The sequence below is a fragment of the Oculina patagonica genome, chromosome 3, assembly GCF_052425735.1.
Source record: "Oculina patagonica isolate OP01 chromosome 3, crgOcupat, whole genome shotgun sequence".
Classification (NCBI taxonomy): Eukaryota; Metazoa; Cnidaria; class Anthozoa; order Scleractinia; family Oculinidae; genus Oculina; species Oculina patagonica.
In genome coordinates this window covers 21,405,527-21,421,388 of record NC_135760.1, presented here as the reverse complement: position 1 = coordinate 21,421,388, position 15,862 = coordinate 21,405,527, and the positions used below count along the sequence as shown (strand labels likewise).

Below are 15,862 nucleotides of genomic sequence, written 5' to 3'. Positions count from 1 at the left end.
CGATATTGTAACGTTCAGGGCTTTTTAGCACTAAGGGCCCTGTTGTTCCAAGCACGATTAACTTTTCAGTGAGGTTTCTGTTTTTATTTTCTGTCCCATAGTTTTTTTGCTGACTCAACTCAATAAAAAGCAATAAAAACACAAAAGAAATTGAACCCTCGATCTACTTTTAATCCTGGGTTAGTGTTAATAGGCTTTCGAACTACCTGGCCCTAGTGACGTGAGGTGAAAACATTAGGTGAACTGTTGGTTACCATACATCGGGAAAGAAATTGTTTTGCGATAGCGAGCAAGAAATGCGTGCGAGGTATGCAAGGTACGAAGTCAAAACCAATTTGCTCGTAAGACCATCTAACTGAGTTCAAGGATCGAGAATTGCAGACCACGGAGATGTTTGCTTAAAATTAAATGTAGAATTTTAGCAACCAGAGTAGATCAACATTCAGTAAGGCAACCACCCTGTACTTCAAAACGGAGTTTGGTCTTAAAAAGTGTTGGGGGAAAACTCAGTGAACTGAATAAGCGAATCAATGCGGGTCAGAAGTGTTGGGACACTTGCCCACGTACTAATGAAACTCTCTTTTTTTCTTTCTAGGCTGCAGTCACTTCAGATTTAACTGACAATGTAGTGAGGTCTGCGCCGCCGACCAGTGTTGAGAACATGTTTAACTTTGAAACAGAATCCGTTGTCCCTCCCTCCTCAACGGAGACGGCGGCGGCGTCTTCTGGTCCGCCGTCCCCAAAGATCAAGGCGAGTGAAAGACGCGGCAGCGTGCGGCGGCGTAAGCGTGGTTTCGGGCACGGCGTTACCTCTCCTACAGAGAGCATGCCTTGGTTTGATAAAATCGTCAGCACCACACTTCTGCTGCGGAATCTTATCCATGGAGACCCGCGTGGTTCATCGGAGCTCTCCGACAGCTTGGCAGCGGTGATTTCTACCAGAAGTACCGCTCTACAACGACTTCTAGTCATCACTAACATTGCTACGACTCTGAGTAAGAAAGAAGCTGTGGATACCATAAAGAAAGCTTGTAGACCAAGCGGCGGTATCTACGCCAGCAACGTTTATATTCCAGAGGTTGAACCACGCGTCACCGCCGAGAAGCCGCGCAATGAAGAAGAAAGCGAGGCAGTGGATTCTAGGGTAAAGTCAATGACGGAGCTCTTGCCCAGTGCCCAGCGAGATAAGCCCGAACGGATCCTGGGTTATGCGGTAGTAGAGTTGAAGAGTGCAAGCCAGCTTGATCTTGTGTGTCAGGCGATTGCTTCCAGTAAGACTCTAAAGGATCCAAATTCGGCAGACTCTAGCGTTGGAGTTGCGAAAGTTAATTCTGAACTCCTCATGGAAGGAACAAACGAGCTTACTGCTTTCGCTGTATTTGACGAGTTTTTAAACGCGAGACTGTTCAGTGGCGAAGATGTGAAAGCGATATCCGAATCAGCCAGAGAGGCGCTGGCTGAAATTTTCTCAAGTTGTGCGCTTGTCTCGCACAGTGAAGTTAAATCCGTCAATGTAGATAGTGAAACTGACGCAGCCCTGGCAAATTCGCCGTCAGATTCAAAGACTGTTGAATCTGCACAACAAAGCAAAGAAACTGCGGCTGAGAAAACTGAACCTCCAGCTCAAACCGTGGCACGACCACAATCACTAGACGTTTCAAGCCAGGACTCTCCCCATGTTATGGACAATGATGTACGTAGCGAAACAAAGTCAAATCAAACCTTTGATAATTCTTTATCGGGAGGACTTTTGACAAAGGATCAAATTTGTAGCGTGACACCCGGGAACCTGCTGTTAACATTTTTCAACGCCGTGCGTCACGCAAAAGAGTCAACCGTGGAACTTGTCACGCAACTTTTACGGGATCACGGAAGCCCTGTCGAAGGAAGCGAAGAAAGAGCGCTTGCGCTGAACGGGTTTGTAAACTGGGCGTTAACTAGGGGCAGTCAAGATGTGCGATCAATATGGAAAGGACTCATTGCTTGTGGTTATGACTTACAGTTTAAGAGGTGAGTGATGTTATCACTAAATGTTTCATGTTATGTTGACTATGTGAGTGACATGTCACTCCCTTATTTAATCTAATAATTTTATTATCCCGTATTAATGAGTCGATTTGGCCTAAGGGGGGAGGGAGGAAAAGGGAATGCGTTCGTTCGTTCGTTCGTTCGTTCGTTTGTTCGTTCGTTCAGTCGGTCGTTAGGTGGATTGATTGGTCGGTCGGTCATCCGTCCGTTCGTTTTTTCGTTCTTTCGTTCGTCCGTCCGTCCGTCCGTCCGTTAGTTCTTTCGTTCGTTCGTCCAGTTGTCCATCCATTCAATCATTTTTTCGTTCATGTACGATTGTTTACATTGTTTTTTCGCTCACTCGTTCGTCGTTCGCTGGCTCGCTCGTTCGTTCGTTCGCTCGTTCGTTCGTTCGTTAGCCCTCGTTCGTTCGTTCGTTCGTTAAGTCGGTCGATAGGTGGATTGATTAGTCGGTCGGTCGGTCATTCGTCCTTCGTTCGTTCGTTCGTTCGTTCGTTCAGTTGTCCATCCATTCAATCGTTTTTTTCGTTCGTGTACGTTTGTTTTACTATCAATACTGATTTATTGTTAGGTGTACATACTTCCTTCCTTCGGAGATGGAATCAGACCATGCTAACTGGCCTGTGACTCGTGACCACGCCCTTGTCCTGTATGTGGATACCCTGTGCCGCGCTTGGTCCACCACGCCGTCCCGTCTCATGCCAGATGAACTCCTCCTCTCTGAGGTTGATCTTACTAACGAAGACTTCCATCCACTACAGGGTGAGATAAACCTTGATAAATCTTTCGTAACCCTCAGCTAAAAAAAACAGGTAGTTGTCTCCGTTTGTCACGTACAAAAGGTTAACGCTTAAAATGTCACCTTCTTAAAGCTACGTAACTGTCGACCGTTTTAAGCGTGATGGCATTTTGTATGAAAGGTGAGAAGACTATATAGACCACAGGAAACCCAACAATTTAATAGAACTCGAAAAATGACAGCAACCCTTCTGGAAGAGAGGATGGCGGAAGATGGCGATGATGGAAATCAATAGACATACATGAACATGCGAAAGTCGTGCTTTTAATGTTTGACTCAAACTCTTCTGAGATTTTGTATAGTTCTTATAATGTTAATTTTTCAGTCGAGCGTTTTCAACATGAGCCTCTGGCTCGGGAGACTGGGCAACCACTCCCCACGTTTTTTGACTTTAAATATAGTTTCTACTGAATAGTATCTACTTTACTTGTTATTAAAACTTTGATGTGGACTAAACTGTTTGTTATGAATGAAACCGCAGTGTCTGACCATCCAAATGAAAGCTATTAAGCTGTATTTCCTCTCAAGTAAAATTGTATCATATTTTTACTAGAGTCAACTCATGACAATATATACGATAGGAAAATATTTATTCTATATAACTGCACGCAATACACTTAAATTTTGTATCTTGTCCTAGGTCTGTCCCTTCGTAGCCTCAGGAGTCGCTTTGCCTTCCTCAAGTCATTAAATTCAGACGTGGAGCGATTGCTGTTACCCGTGACGGACCTTCGAGCAGCCGACTCGTACAACCTGAGCACCGCTACCCTGCTGAGAGAAGCTCGCGGGCTCCTGTTCTATCACACCAAGGTGGCGCTGTTAAATCACGTGCTCAACCACACGGCCCATCGCGGAGCTGAAGACTCGCCGCCTGAAGTCTCGTTAGATCCACTAGAAGCCTTAGAAGGTTTGTTCGTAGGTTGATTAACGGATTATTCACCTTATGATATTTATACGTTTTTGCCTGCGTAAAATAACGTCTCTATTCGCGCTTAATACTTCTTTCGCTTAAGACTGGGAGAGGCGCAGTGTTATAATAAAATAATAATAATAATATACTTAATTGACCACTCCCCCAATGAGGTTTTTCAGGGCCAATGTGAAACAAATATTGTAAATGAACATAACATGGTAAAAAAACCCAACTGGCAGGAGGCAGACCAGTTGGCTATTTACAAACGCAGCCGAGGAGTTGAACTCGGGTCTATCAAGAACAACACCAGCTAGTGGTCAGAACGGGACTTGAACCCGCGACCTCCGGATTACAAGTCCAACGCTCTAACCACTCGGCAACGCTGCCTCCTCCTAAGTGTGGTAACCCAGCGGTGAACTAGCATCTCATTTATGGAGGAGTAGAAATACTCCTAGTCACTCAATGCTATGAAAACTGGGACAACGTTCGCTTAGACCCTGTGTTATATTGATATCGATAGTCCTTAACGGTGTCATTGTGTTCCTTTCTGGGGTGGTTAACTGTACTGCGTATATCGTTTCAGCGGACAAAGTATCGTCAGCCGGACCACAGTTCTGTCAGGCAGCACGTGACATCTCTGCCCTTCCTTCGAGTGGACTCAGGGTCAAGGTCGCGACCGGTGGCGACCCAGTCTTCCCTCTCAAGGTTCAGCTCCGAGGAGAGCAAGTCCTGGGTTCAGGTAATACTACTTCTAAAGGAACGCTTTTAAAGCGTTGTGTATATGACCTAAACGTGGCTGACAGAAATCATGTTTGCTGTTAGCAATCCGTTTTGTCAGTATGCCCTATACTATTGCTGCTGAGGTTACAGTGGCAGGCAATTGCTCTTTCAGCCTTCTGAGGGGTCTACCCCGTAAGTTGCGAATCATAATAGTTTTAAAAAACAACATCTGTTCTTTCCTAGGTGGCTCTTTTCGTCATTTCATGTGGCTGATGGCCCGTGAACTCCAGGGTACCCATGTGGGGCTGCTAGTTCCCTGTCCCAGCTCGGCCGCGAACAAGAACAAGGTGCGTCCTGTTTGGTGGTACTGTGTAGGGGTGGAGTTGAATTTTATAGTTGTTGAACCCATTGACTCCTAAACCGGTCAAAACAGGCCTTGAGGGATCATGATGATTCTCGCACCATCTGTAAGGTCGCCACTTTCCCGCGAGAAGATGATTTGATAAACTTTGTAACTTGTGTTTAATGGTTGTAAAGTAAAGTAACGTAATTAAACAGACTAATTGGGGACACATACTTTTTTCCTGTTTGGTGAATGTAGGGTAAATTCATAATGAAGCCGGGTCCCATGACCTACGCGGAGGAAAAATTGCTGATTTTCTTTGGTCAGGTAAGGACAGTTTCGGTTTCCAGTCCTTAGGCCAATGCGTCGCGTGACGAGCCTATTGACAGGCGCAGGGGAGATTTCTTCCATTCTAATAAATTATATCGTTTCTACACAGCTATTGGGGATTGCATTACGATCTGATATTCCTCTCGCCCTGGATTTGTTGCCTTCATTCTGGAAAAGCCTTTTAAACCTGCCGTTAGACCCGCATGACGACCTCAGAGAAACTGATATCCTCACCTACAACTACTTACGACGCTTTTCTGAGGTAAGCTAGACTCTCCGTGAAATGATCACAAAAACCAACTTCTTTTACCGATGTTTGGCCACCAACCGCAGTTTGTTGATTAGTTGTCTGTTAAGCGGCTTTAAGCCGAGAAAATGCGCAAGGAAACGCGTTTGAACAAAAATAACCATTTTCGTCGTATGGACAGACTTTTTTTCGCATTCCAACTGGTGTGTATTGAAGCGACAAATTCCACGCGACATGTCTTCTGAAAAAAGGTCGGTACACATGAGGCGACTTGACCCTCGTCTAAACACCTCAGGGGGCGTGTTGCAGGTCGCTTCGTGTGTGCAGACCTTGCACTGTTTGACACAGTACTTTCTTTTCTTTAAAGATGGAAAGCATAGAAGAATTCCAGACATTGTGTTTTGAGGCGGATTTGTGTCCGTACCGATTTGTTTACACCTCACTTGACGGCGAGGAAGTGGAACTGCGTAAAGATGGAGCCAATATTGCTGTCACGTAAGTGATTCTTCCTTTAATGTGTAATATTTGTTGGTGTCCACTCAAATAAAGCGACCACTTTCTATAGACACCACCGCGGTTCGTCCGTGTGAGTCTAGAAAGCTGAATTATCGAGCCTTAGCACTTTGACAGCTTTTCAGAGACAGCGAATTTGTCCTACTGTTTATTTGTCTAGTCAACTACAAGTTGATAACTGACCGGGTGTAATACTGATGTTGTTCTGTTTGGCGTCAAATGCGGCTGTCTTGTGTTCTCAAGGTTTAAGTGCCTTATTTTAACGACAAAAGTAAGGCAACCCTGCTAACAATAAGAATTGGAATGGAAGTATGATGGACGAATGGAAGTATGATGTACAGTGATCTTAAAGACGTTACCTTATTTTTCCGAATAAGCTTTAAACTGAGAAGAAATAGTGTGCACGGCCTCGTTAGACTGAGCTTAAAACAAGGGCTGTCGTCGTATTCTTCACTTACAAATTTCCTTGAGAGACTGAGCTCGAGAGCCACAAAACCTGATCTTGGGATCAAAGGCTTATGGTTCAGTGGTTATCCAATCCAATTAAATTTGGCTTCTCTGTCACAGATGGGAAAATCACAAATCCTACGTCCAGGCCATCCGGGATCTACGACTGAAGGAGCTGAGGTGTGAGTCCCGCATGGCAGCTGTTCGTTGTGGTCTCTCCTCGGTGGTCCCTCTGCATGTGTTGACCGTCATGACACCGCTGGACATGGAAATTCGTACCTGCGGGCAGCCTTCTCTTGATCTGGGATTTCTGAAGGTTTGTTTCACATACTTCGTTTTTAAAAAAAACCCTTGTTTTAACGACTTAAATGTTAAAATAACTAAAACCGTTTGATAATGCATTAGGGGAGAGGATACTGTTATGAGGAGGCTAAGTGAATGATCCAATTTATACTGAGGAGAGATTTCAAGGAAAGGGGGTTGTTGAAATCCGTTAACTGGAACAAGCTTACGTCCACTATGTGAGAGAGCACCCTTTACTAGTTTTTGCGTTTTTTTTTTTCGTGCATTTAAAACGCGTTGCAGTGATCATAATATTTCCATTTCAGCGCTGTGCTTTGTTTGAATATGAAACTAATTTTGCGCGTGTGCAATTTTAGCAATGCGTACAGTAATAATCATGCCCATGCTGAGCTCGCAAATGTCCATTTTCGTTTGCCAGGCGCACACGGCTTATGTAGCCGGAGTCAGAGAAACAGACGTGCATATCGAATACTTCTGGAACTCTATGGAGAGTTTTTCTCAGGTATGAACATTGTGGTGTAAACTAAAATCTTCACAGTCTTTTAATTTCTAATTTAAGTTTCTTTACACAGGTTAAGCACCAGTAAGTATTGTTTCAGTAGAGAGCTTTTTAGAGTGTCTATAGTCCCTAATTTTGCGGTCAGGTGTTGGTCAAGAATGTACACATACCTCAAACGGGCGCAATCTTAGGTTCACATGACGAATGGAATTCTTTCCGCTCTCTTAAAACCATCCCTCACCCCCACCCCCTTGGTAGATTTAATACTCTCCCCAGATTAAGGGCAGTATAGGGATGGAGCAGGGAACTACCTGGCGAGTTCGGACTAAATTCTGAGAATCTGCAATCTCCCAAATCAGACCGTAAACGAAGCTTTCTCGTTCTGACCCTTGCTTGGACAAGAAACAACAATACAGGCATATCTATTAAAAACCAGTTTACACGAGTTTTTCTCTTCGCTCGTTTCCAGGATCAGCTGCGAAAATTTGTAAAGTTTGCGTGCAACCAGGAGCGGTTACCAAGCCGTTGCACGTGTCAGGATGGTAATCCCAATACAGCTGATGTACACGTGCCACCATACCCCATGAAGATTGGTCCGCCAGATGGTAGAGGTACGTCGTTGCTTTTACTTATGTAAAGTAATATTGGTTTTTGTTCATTGTAGATCAAAAAGACATAAATTGTTATGACGTCTATATACCCGTGATTGCCAGAATATCGGGAGACATCGGGCGACGAAGGGTACCGTTAAAAACTCTCCTGCTTCGACCGCCACCTTCCCCAGGAGGGAAATAGTGTGTCCATTTTCAAGGCCTTTAGAGGAGGTTTTAGAAATGGAGCTTAAAAACGAAGTGAGACTTAATTCAGATCATAAATCAGCTAGAGCATGACATATTAGTTCAATCGCCTTTTTTATTAACAGATGAGAGTAGGTTCTTGTTAATGATGTTGTTTTCAAGACGAACAGTGCTTATTCGATGCTACCCAGTTTCGGGTAGGGCATCAATTCTTTTCCCCTAGTTGTTCAGTTGTCTATGTGATCAATGTGATAAAACGTAGTACTTCATGCTTTCTTAACGTCCGGGATGTTTTAATTTTAGGTCCTTCAGACGCGCGGTACATACGCGTGGAGACATGTATGTTCATGGTGAAACTACCGCAATACTCAACTCAGGAAAAAATGACAGAGAAACTGTTATACGCTATCAACTGCCGTGAAGATCCGCTGACGGACATCACGTGAGTCTTCAGACGAACGTAAAGACAATCTCCAAATGGAAATATTTACAGTGCAAGGACTAAGATATCAAGAAGCGACGTGAGAACTTAATGGCCGTCCACGAGATGGTAAAGAGAACGATCGGCGGGAGAAACCGCGAGAGGAATGGGGAGGAGTAGAGTGATCCGCCTCCCCATTCCTCTCGCGGCTAACTGACTCGTTTTCCGGACTTCGCCGCCATGTTCTTGCCATCACACGCTACCAACCATCAATTACGAATGCAGGAATGCAAAGAAAAAAAAACAAGCAAATACTCTGTTTAAGAAATAACCACAGAGGCCTTCATATGGGTGCTGTGGCACAATCCGAGCTTTAAACCAAATTTGAAATTAAAGAGACAAAACAATTGTGAAGCTCACTTTGTTTAAATATTTTTAAATTTGTCTAACGAGGAATTGAGGATGTTTATATATTTTTAGCAAAGCGAAGCCAACCGCTAGAGCTCTTTGTTACATATCAATCCCGAAGGAGAATTATTGAAAATGTGTGAAAAACATTTAGGAAAATTTTGACACGGACCTGAGGGGTTAAAAGTTGAAATAATTGAAAACTGTTTCTTAATAGTATTTTCTATTAGAAAAAGATCAGTATTTTTACAATTGTTATTATGATAGGGAAATAAAATTGATGTTTCACACAAAGTTTCCTTTTGTTTGATGGACAAATGTTATTAGCGTAACTGCTTCCAGTGACTGAAAACATAACGCCACTACGTTTATACACCCAGTAATTGGTTTTGCTTACCAAACTTCAAACACTTCAGAAACCTTCTAGGTCAGAAACAAATAATACGCCAGTTTTTTCCCCACCTACAAATGTATATTGTGAGAACAATCTAAAACCCTAACTTTGTACGCGCTTTATTATCGAATATATCTACAGTCTGCAATTAAAAAAAAAACGGGACGTAAAATACGTAGTCTGGAACTACTACAATATTTGGCCAATACTGTGGGAATACTTGAGGGGAAGACAAATTATTGAATAGCTTCAAAGGCGCGCAATGTGTGCAGAGGGCCGTATTTTCATAGCCATTTGTACGTATTGCATGCATCTATGATTGTCTACAATTTTGTTGCCAATGTTGCGTGAAGCATTAACTGATAAAATAAAGAAACATTTAGATCGTGGTAGGAATGACAACAAACGCCTTCAGAATACAGTAGAAGAGCTATTCACAATTTGAGGAAATGGACCGATCTCTTTCGTCGCACGCTTTTTTCTATCCCCCCATCCTCGCGACAATAGTTGTGAATTTCTCCTGCTAAGAACTTTATTCTTTGTTCACTCTTTCGGGTCAGTTATTTTGATCAATAATGCACCTCTATCAAGGGCTGCCACTGTGTTTCAGGTGCAAATGTCGGACCATCCGAGTTTACTCATTTTCAGTTTACCATCATTCTATGCTGATTTGTATATTAGTGTGCTAAAATAATTCACCTGACCAGAACAGGGAGCTCTGGACGAACATGAATTTAAGAAGGCTTTCACGCGACTTGCAGTACCCAATGGAAAGGCTTCCAACTTTTTCTTTTACAAACTTACCCAGGCGCTGCAGCCTCTAACTAAAATTGCCAGTCGGTGGAACGCGCGCGAACAAATTCCTCTTTGATGATATCAATTAGCCACCGAGCTTAAGGATGTGGTAAAAAATAAACAAAAACGTTACTCAAAATAAAAACTATTGATTTGAAACAAACTAAAACCCGACATTTCGGCTAAAACACGTTTACAAAAGCACGTCGATTTTTGTCACTTCACCCCTGAAAAAGGCTAGTGCTTTAACTGAAACTTCGCGTCTTAATTTCTTTCGAATCAAATCTTAAGTTAACCGGGGCAAAATTTTCATTTATACAGATACAGTGGGCGCTTTCCATTCGACCAAAAATTCTGGTTTAAGTTTCCGGAAAATTCCAGTGGCAAATGGAACAGATTTTTCCAACTTTTCCGGTTGACTGCACGGAAGGCAAAACAAAATTTTATTTGCATATGATCAGGTTGTGCGTCTAATATGGAAATTTCTACGGTGCATTAAATTAATGCTTTGTGGCCGGTTTGCTGCACATATAACTCGATATTTTTGCAAATAAAAAGCATTCCGAGCACTGAAAATCAACGCCATGAATGACATCGTGGCCACAAATACAGGGAGCTTTAAAAAGGCACACTACAAGCAACGAAAACGTCGCCAACCCAAAAAGTTTAATGAGCAAAACAATGGCATAGCCTACACGCGCGTTATAAATATTTGTACATTTCTTTGCTGCCGCCTGCAAAACATCAACGAAAAACAACCGAGTTCACCTGAATTTTTTGTTTGGAGTTTCAAGAATGCTTCCTTAACACATGTAACTGCTTTCAGCTGCACAAATCATTTAATTTTCTGCCGAAGGAACTTAGGCTGAGTGTAAAATGGTAGCTTTTTCCAAAATTTCCGGAAAAGAGGACAACCTCGCAAGGTAGACCCAAATTTTCGAAAACAATTTCCGGGAACTTTCAGTTCCATTTGATTTTGCTTCTGGAATTTCCAGGGCTTTCGGTTGAATGGTTCGCATTTCGGAAAGTCAACACTTTCCGGATTTTCTGGAAACTTTCCCAGGAAATTTCTGTACCATTCGTCCTTGTTCCGAAATTTCCGGAATTTTTGGTCGAATGGAAAGCGCCCAGTATGACACCTTGTTACAAGTCTAGTTATACAACAGCATACGGGATGATCCTCTGATGGATTATTTTTTCGCTCTCAGTGGACGTTTGGATTTGTAAAGGAACGTACTTAAGGATTCTGGCAGTTATTTTTTGTGACCCTGTTGGTGACGTAGCACAGTATTGTAAAGAAATTCATTTGAATTGCAGATCAATTTTTACATTAATATTCAATAATCCGTGTCACACGAGAAAAGGGAAAGCAAACAACGACAACCAAAATGACGCTCTGTAGTTTTTTTGGAGCCAGGAAATTTGCCATGTCACCGTTATTATCACGAAGAATCATCTATACTTTTATAGTGGACAACATCCGTTTCGTGAGACTTGAACAAGGGAGCGTGGAGTAACTGACTTACAAGAACTTTTTGCCTTGCAACCATGTTCGTAAACACGTGGACGATAAACGTCGAAGAAGTCGAGAATATGTTTGGTTGGCAGCGCTTCTTGACAGGTAATTAAACCAAACTGTATTTTTGTAGCAGCTCTTGAGAAGTACTTAATATAAGCAAATGTATTATTTACGTTTACAGATACTTTCGTTTACAGTAAAATAAACTTTAGGTTCGTTTTAATGAAAGGGACGATATCGTTTACGCACATAATTTACCGAGTTGAAGGGGGAGGGGAGATTGGAGGATTTTTTTTGCGGGGAAGGGGTCATCTGATTTTCGGATGAGTAAAAGTGGAGAATACTTCTAAAAAATTAGAGACAAAGGCTGGGTATTATATTAAAAGTTAAGATTACATGTTTGCCTATAGCAATATTTCTATTTTACTCAGCTTTGATTTCAATCAAGTCTTATGTTAACAATGGTGGATATTACTCTATACATTAACCTCCGGTATTGAAGCAATCATTTTGGTTTAGCATTGCAACAGTAACGTATTTTTTTAATTCAAATTACAGTGGGGTTACATTTAGACAAAGTAAACAAATAGAAGTTTCAGTGGACGTAATCTGTACATGCAAACTATATGTTTGTAAATTTTATGCTTAATAACTTTTGATTCAAGACAAAAAGGGGGCGGGCGTGGGAGTAGGGGTCGGATTCCTCTTTTATTGCATCAATTTAGAGGTAAAATCTATATGTAAAATGATTTTCAATTGACTTTCGTAAAATCAAAATCATAGTACTCACTCTGGTCAGTCAAAATGAACACAGACAATCCAGTGAACCAATCAAAACTCGAAGCAGATACACGTAGCCAGCATGAAGCGCGGGAAAACGTGCGCGAGTGAGTCACGACTAGTGTTGGTTCAGTTTACTTCTGATTGGATGAAAAGTGGCGCGAGTTCAGTTAGCGTAGTAACGCAAAACCAAAGCAAACGCGAATTTACTTTCGACACTAATGTGACAATACAGTATATCTAATGAACAGTTGTCAAATCAGCTGTTTCTAATCATGGCGATGATTTATATTTATCAGGCAGGAGTTTTGAACGGCTGGAGAAAGTTCAAGTTTTACGGTTGCCATGGACAGACAAACAATCGAATTATGGTGATTCTCCAATCACAGGTTAGTGATATTGTGATGATAGTGTTCTATCCTAGATGCAGACTGTAAGCCTTAGGCACCGCGTTGAGCTGTTCCACAAAATGGTCGGTCCACACGAAACCTTTTCTCTGCTTGTTTTACTGCCTTGTTATTTTTCTCGTAAAAAAATCATTCTCTTCAAATTTAAATTTAGGAATTCATCGACAATTTGTTCTTTTCATTACCGTTTCGTTTTGTCTGGGAATGGCAAGCCAGTTAGATACAAGAAGTCAGTCGAGTTGACCAAAATAAATAACTTTCTTGAATTCCTTCTTCTTCATGTGAATCAAACATGAACAGAATTCTGCAGAGAATGCTCAGGGCCACCTTACCATTTTAAAACATTTAGGTTGTAATGTGAAAGCAACTGTCCTGAAACATGCTGATCTTTATTTAATAACAAAAAGAAAATGGTGAAAACGGGGCACCCTAGAGCTGTTTGAAAATTTTGAACGCTTAAACTAAAGATAAGATTATTTTGGGGGACCCAGCTGTTGCTACGGTAACGTGGTGTTTCATAAAGTTTATCATAACCTGTGTATCTTTCAAAGCACAAGGCAAAGCGTTTTACTAGCCACCTTAAATTTGGCCTATTCAATAAATATATCTCATTGAAATATTCTGGTCTTTACCGGCGAACGAAGGCTACTAAAAGTCACTCGAAATCGACGCTATCATTTGAGCGTTTCAACAAAAACAACCACTTAGAAATCATGAAAGCGTTTTGTCTGTAAATGCAAAGATACGCATGGAGTTATAGGAATAAATGCTTCTGACCCCTCGCTTTACAAACCCAGATTTGTTGGTTTTGATAAAACTTCAGTCAGTCTCCTATACAGTTGTTATTTAGTTTGTTGCGGAACGTCTCTCCTAAAAGAGATGGGGTGGGGAGGGGTGGGGAGGGGGTGGGGGAGGGGGTGGGGAGGGGGTGGGAAGCGTTGTAGGGTGCGAGTTATTCTATCCTTCCGTTTTCCCACTTTTCACTTTCTAAGAAAAAATCCTGGCATTGCGAAGAAACCTCGCAATCTACAAGATACTAGCTGTATTTAGAGTCAATAGATGTTATGACTGTCTTATCTAACCATAACCTTATTTTTGTGCAATTAGACAAAAACGGATGGCATTGATTTCGGATATAGATTGACATGATATGGACAGACAGACAGTAGGACAAGTGGCGTTGATCAAATTGCAGGTTAGTGTTTTAATGTTATCAATAGTTTATTATCAAGCTCCGATTGTTAAGGCCTGTTTATATGGAGGAGAGTTGTCCCTGGTAGGAGGGTTACCCTCCATACCGAGCCACCCCGGGCGAAAGAGCTTTTCATATGTTTCTTTATAAATAGCTGCGAACTGTTTATATGAGAAATTGCAAAGTTGGTTCGGGGGGCAGGGTGACCCTGGGTGGAGGGTCACTCGCTTTGAAGGAAGGGTGACCCTGGGGAGCGAGCCAACTTTTTCTCCATATAAACAGTTAGGTTATTTTTGCCTCGCCTACCGGGACAAGTTGACACATCGGAGTATGCGCAACGCTTACGCCAAAACAAAATGCAGATAAATTGAAATCGAAGTCGGCGGTAGATTTGTCTCAAAAATGGTTTTGGTCGATGTTTCAGCGTTCTTTTTAGAAAAGGCAGTCATAATAAATATTTAAAAACAACTCTCGCCAGTCTTTTGAGCCGAGAGGGCCAAGTTTTGGCTTGGCCAACAGGGAAAACTTTCTCATATAAACGCTCGGCAAAGATGGCTCAGGGGAGAGGGTAACCCTCCTACCAGGGACAACTCTCCTCCACATAAACAGGCCCTTAGAAAGCAATTAATTTAAGGGATCATATCAAGTTCTTGTTTCAACGCATTTTCCACTTTTAATTGTTAGTTGCAAATTTAAATTGACCAAAGTGGGGTAAGAACGACAAAGAAATTTTACGCGTTAACTGAATTCGAGTCCTTGAGTATTGTCCGTTTCAAGAGGGTTATAGGGCCCGTTGGAAATCTCAGGATATTGACGGTCCTTAAATTTGGAGTCATTCTAAAGAAAAATTTTTGAACAAGGATTCCACAATGGAAGGAATGACACCTCGAAACATTTCACACATTTCGGGTGCAAAATGCAAATTTTTAAATTTATCAGTCGTGCCAAGAGTATTGCTCAAAATATTTTGAAACTGATTTCTCACATCCGCAAAATGAGGGATAAATTTCTTATGTTTTCAACGAACGTGCTAAGGTGAAATTATGAGAATTTTATTTGTGCAAGTCGAAGAAAAGGGACAGTTTTTTGGTTTTTGTTTACGTTTTGAGCGACAATTATTTTTTTAATAGAATAACCTATGAGAAATCGTATCACAGTTTCGGTTCACGGAGCCATTTGCAATTATTATTATATGGCTCTGCCGCGCCTCTGTTGGCTGCTGGCGGGCTTCTTGTTGACCGGGCATTGTTCTGGCTCGGCGGTCGTTTTGGGTGGTGCTCTGCGTGCGCGACACCTCTTCTCCTGCATCGATCCGTGGACGGGGCCCAGAGAGCGGCGGCCGGGGGTGCGCCCATTCCCTCGTCCTTCGGTCCAGGGATCGCTCGGTCATCATCAGGCCTCGTCGCCCTCCTCTCATAGTATAATTAAATTTACGCTAGGTTCGACTGTTAGTATCAGATGTAAAAATAGCGAGTTTAATATGGTTGGAAATCTAATGTTATACATGAAGTTATATCTTGTGTTTTTTATGCAACCGGCGCTTGTTCGCAAATATTTTATCGTATTGGAAAGCTACAATATTAACTGCAAGAAGTTTCAGAGTTGTCGCAAATTGATTTATATCTTTTAATTTTCTTTCAGGTTTCTGAGTGCCTTCGCTGCTTCATGGACAAAATCACGGACCAAGGAAGAAAAAACAACAAGCCAAGAGAAAGTCAAGTTGGCTGCGGAGGTATAAAAGAAAACTAACTAGATCAAGTCAAGACTACTCGGAAAGAGTCGCAGCTAAGATTGTCTTGCTCGTCTTTGCAAAAACATTTCGCTACGTTTACACATGTAGTACAATTGATCAGTTTACAGCGAGGAGGAAAACAAAATTAACAAGATTTTCCTTTAGTTAAATTTACTCGGAAAGAATCACTGCTTACTAGTAAACTGTCTCATTTAATTTTTGCAAAACATCTCGCTAGGTCTAGACAATTGACAAGTTTTTAAAAATTCTAAGGT

General features: G+C 41.9%; 1 protein-coding gene and 1 long non-coding RNA gene across 2 annotated transcripts in view; both read left to right on the top strand.

The window, feature by feature from the left end:
- Nucleotides 1–9,062, top strand: part of LOC144645252 (putative E3 ubiquitin-protein ligase HECTD4) — a 64,795-nt gene extending 55,733 nt beyond the window's left edge. The window contains exons 38-49 of the mRNA XM_078504739.1: nucleotides 596–2,010; nucleotides 2,600–2,790; nucleotides 3,468–3,734; nucleotides 4,324–4,479; nucleotides 4,704–4,807; nucleotides 5,062–5,130; nucleotides 5,243–5,395; nucleotides 5,748–5,875; nucleotides 6,461–6,656; nucleotides 7,062–7,145; nucleotides 7,612–7,753; nucleotides 8,243–9,062. Of these exons, the coding sequence (XP_078360865.1) occupies nucleotides 596–2,010; nucleotides 2,600–2,790; nucleotides 3,468–3,734; nucleotides 4,324–4,479; nucleotides 4,704–4,807; nucleotides 5,062–5,130; nucleotides 5,243–5,395; nucleotides 5,748–5,875; nucleotides 6,461–6,656; nucleotides 7,062–7,145; nucleotides 7,612–7,753; nucleotides 8,243–8,385 (3,048 nt within the window). The 3' untranslated portion in view covers nucleotides 8,386–9,062. The remainder of the gene's footprint in view (nucleotides 1–595; nucleotides 2,011–2,599; nucleotides 2,791–3,467; nucleotides 3,735–4,323; nucleotides 4,480–4,703; nucleotides 4,808–5,061; nucleotides 5,131–5,242; nucleotides 5,396–5,747; nucleotides 5,876–6,460; nucleotides 6,657–7,061; nucleotides 7,146–7,611; nucleotides 7,754–8,242) is intronic.
- A 3,473-nt stretch (nucleotides 9,063–12,535) lies between these two features.
- On the top strand, nucleotides 12,536–15,564 carry LOC144645520 (uncharacterized). Its single transcript, XR_013569301.1, has 3 exons — nucleotides 12,536–12,645; nucleotides 13,771–13,858; nucleotides 15,497–15,564. It is a non-coding gene; the product is annotated as an uncharacterized LOC144645520 (long non-coding RNA).
- The last annotated feature ends 298 nt before the right edge of the window (nucleotides 15,565–15,862 follow it).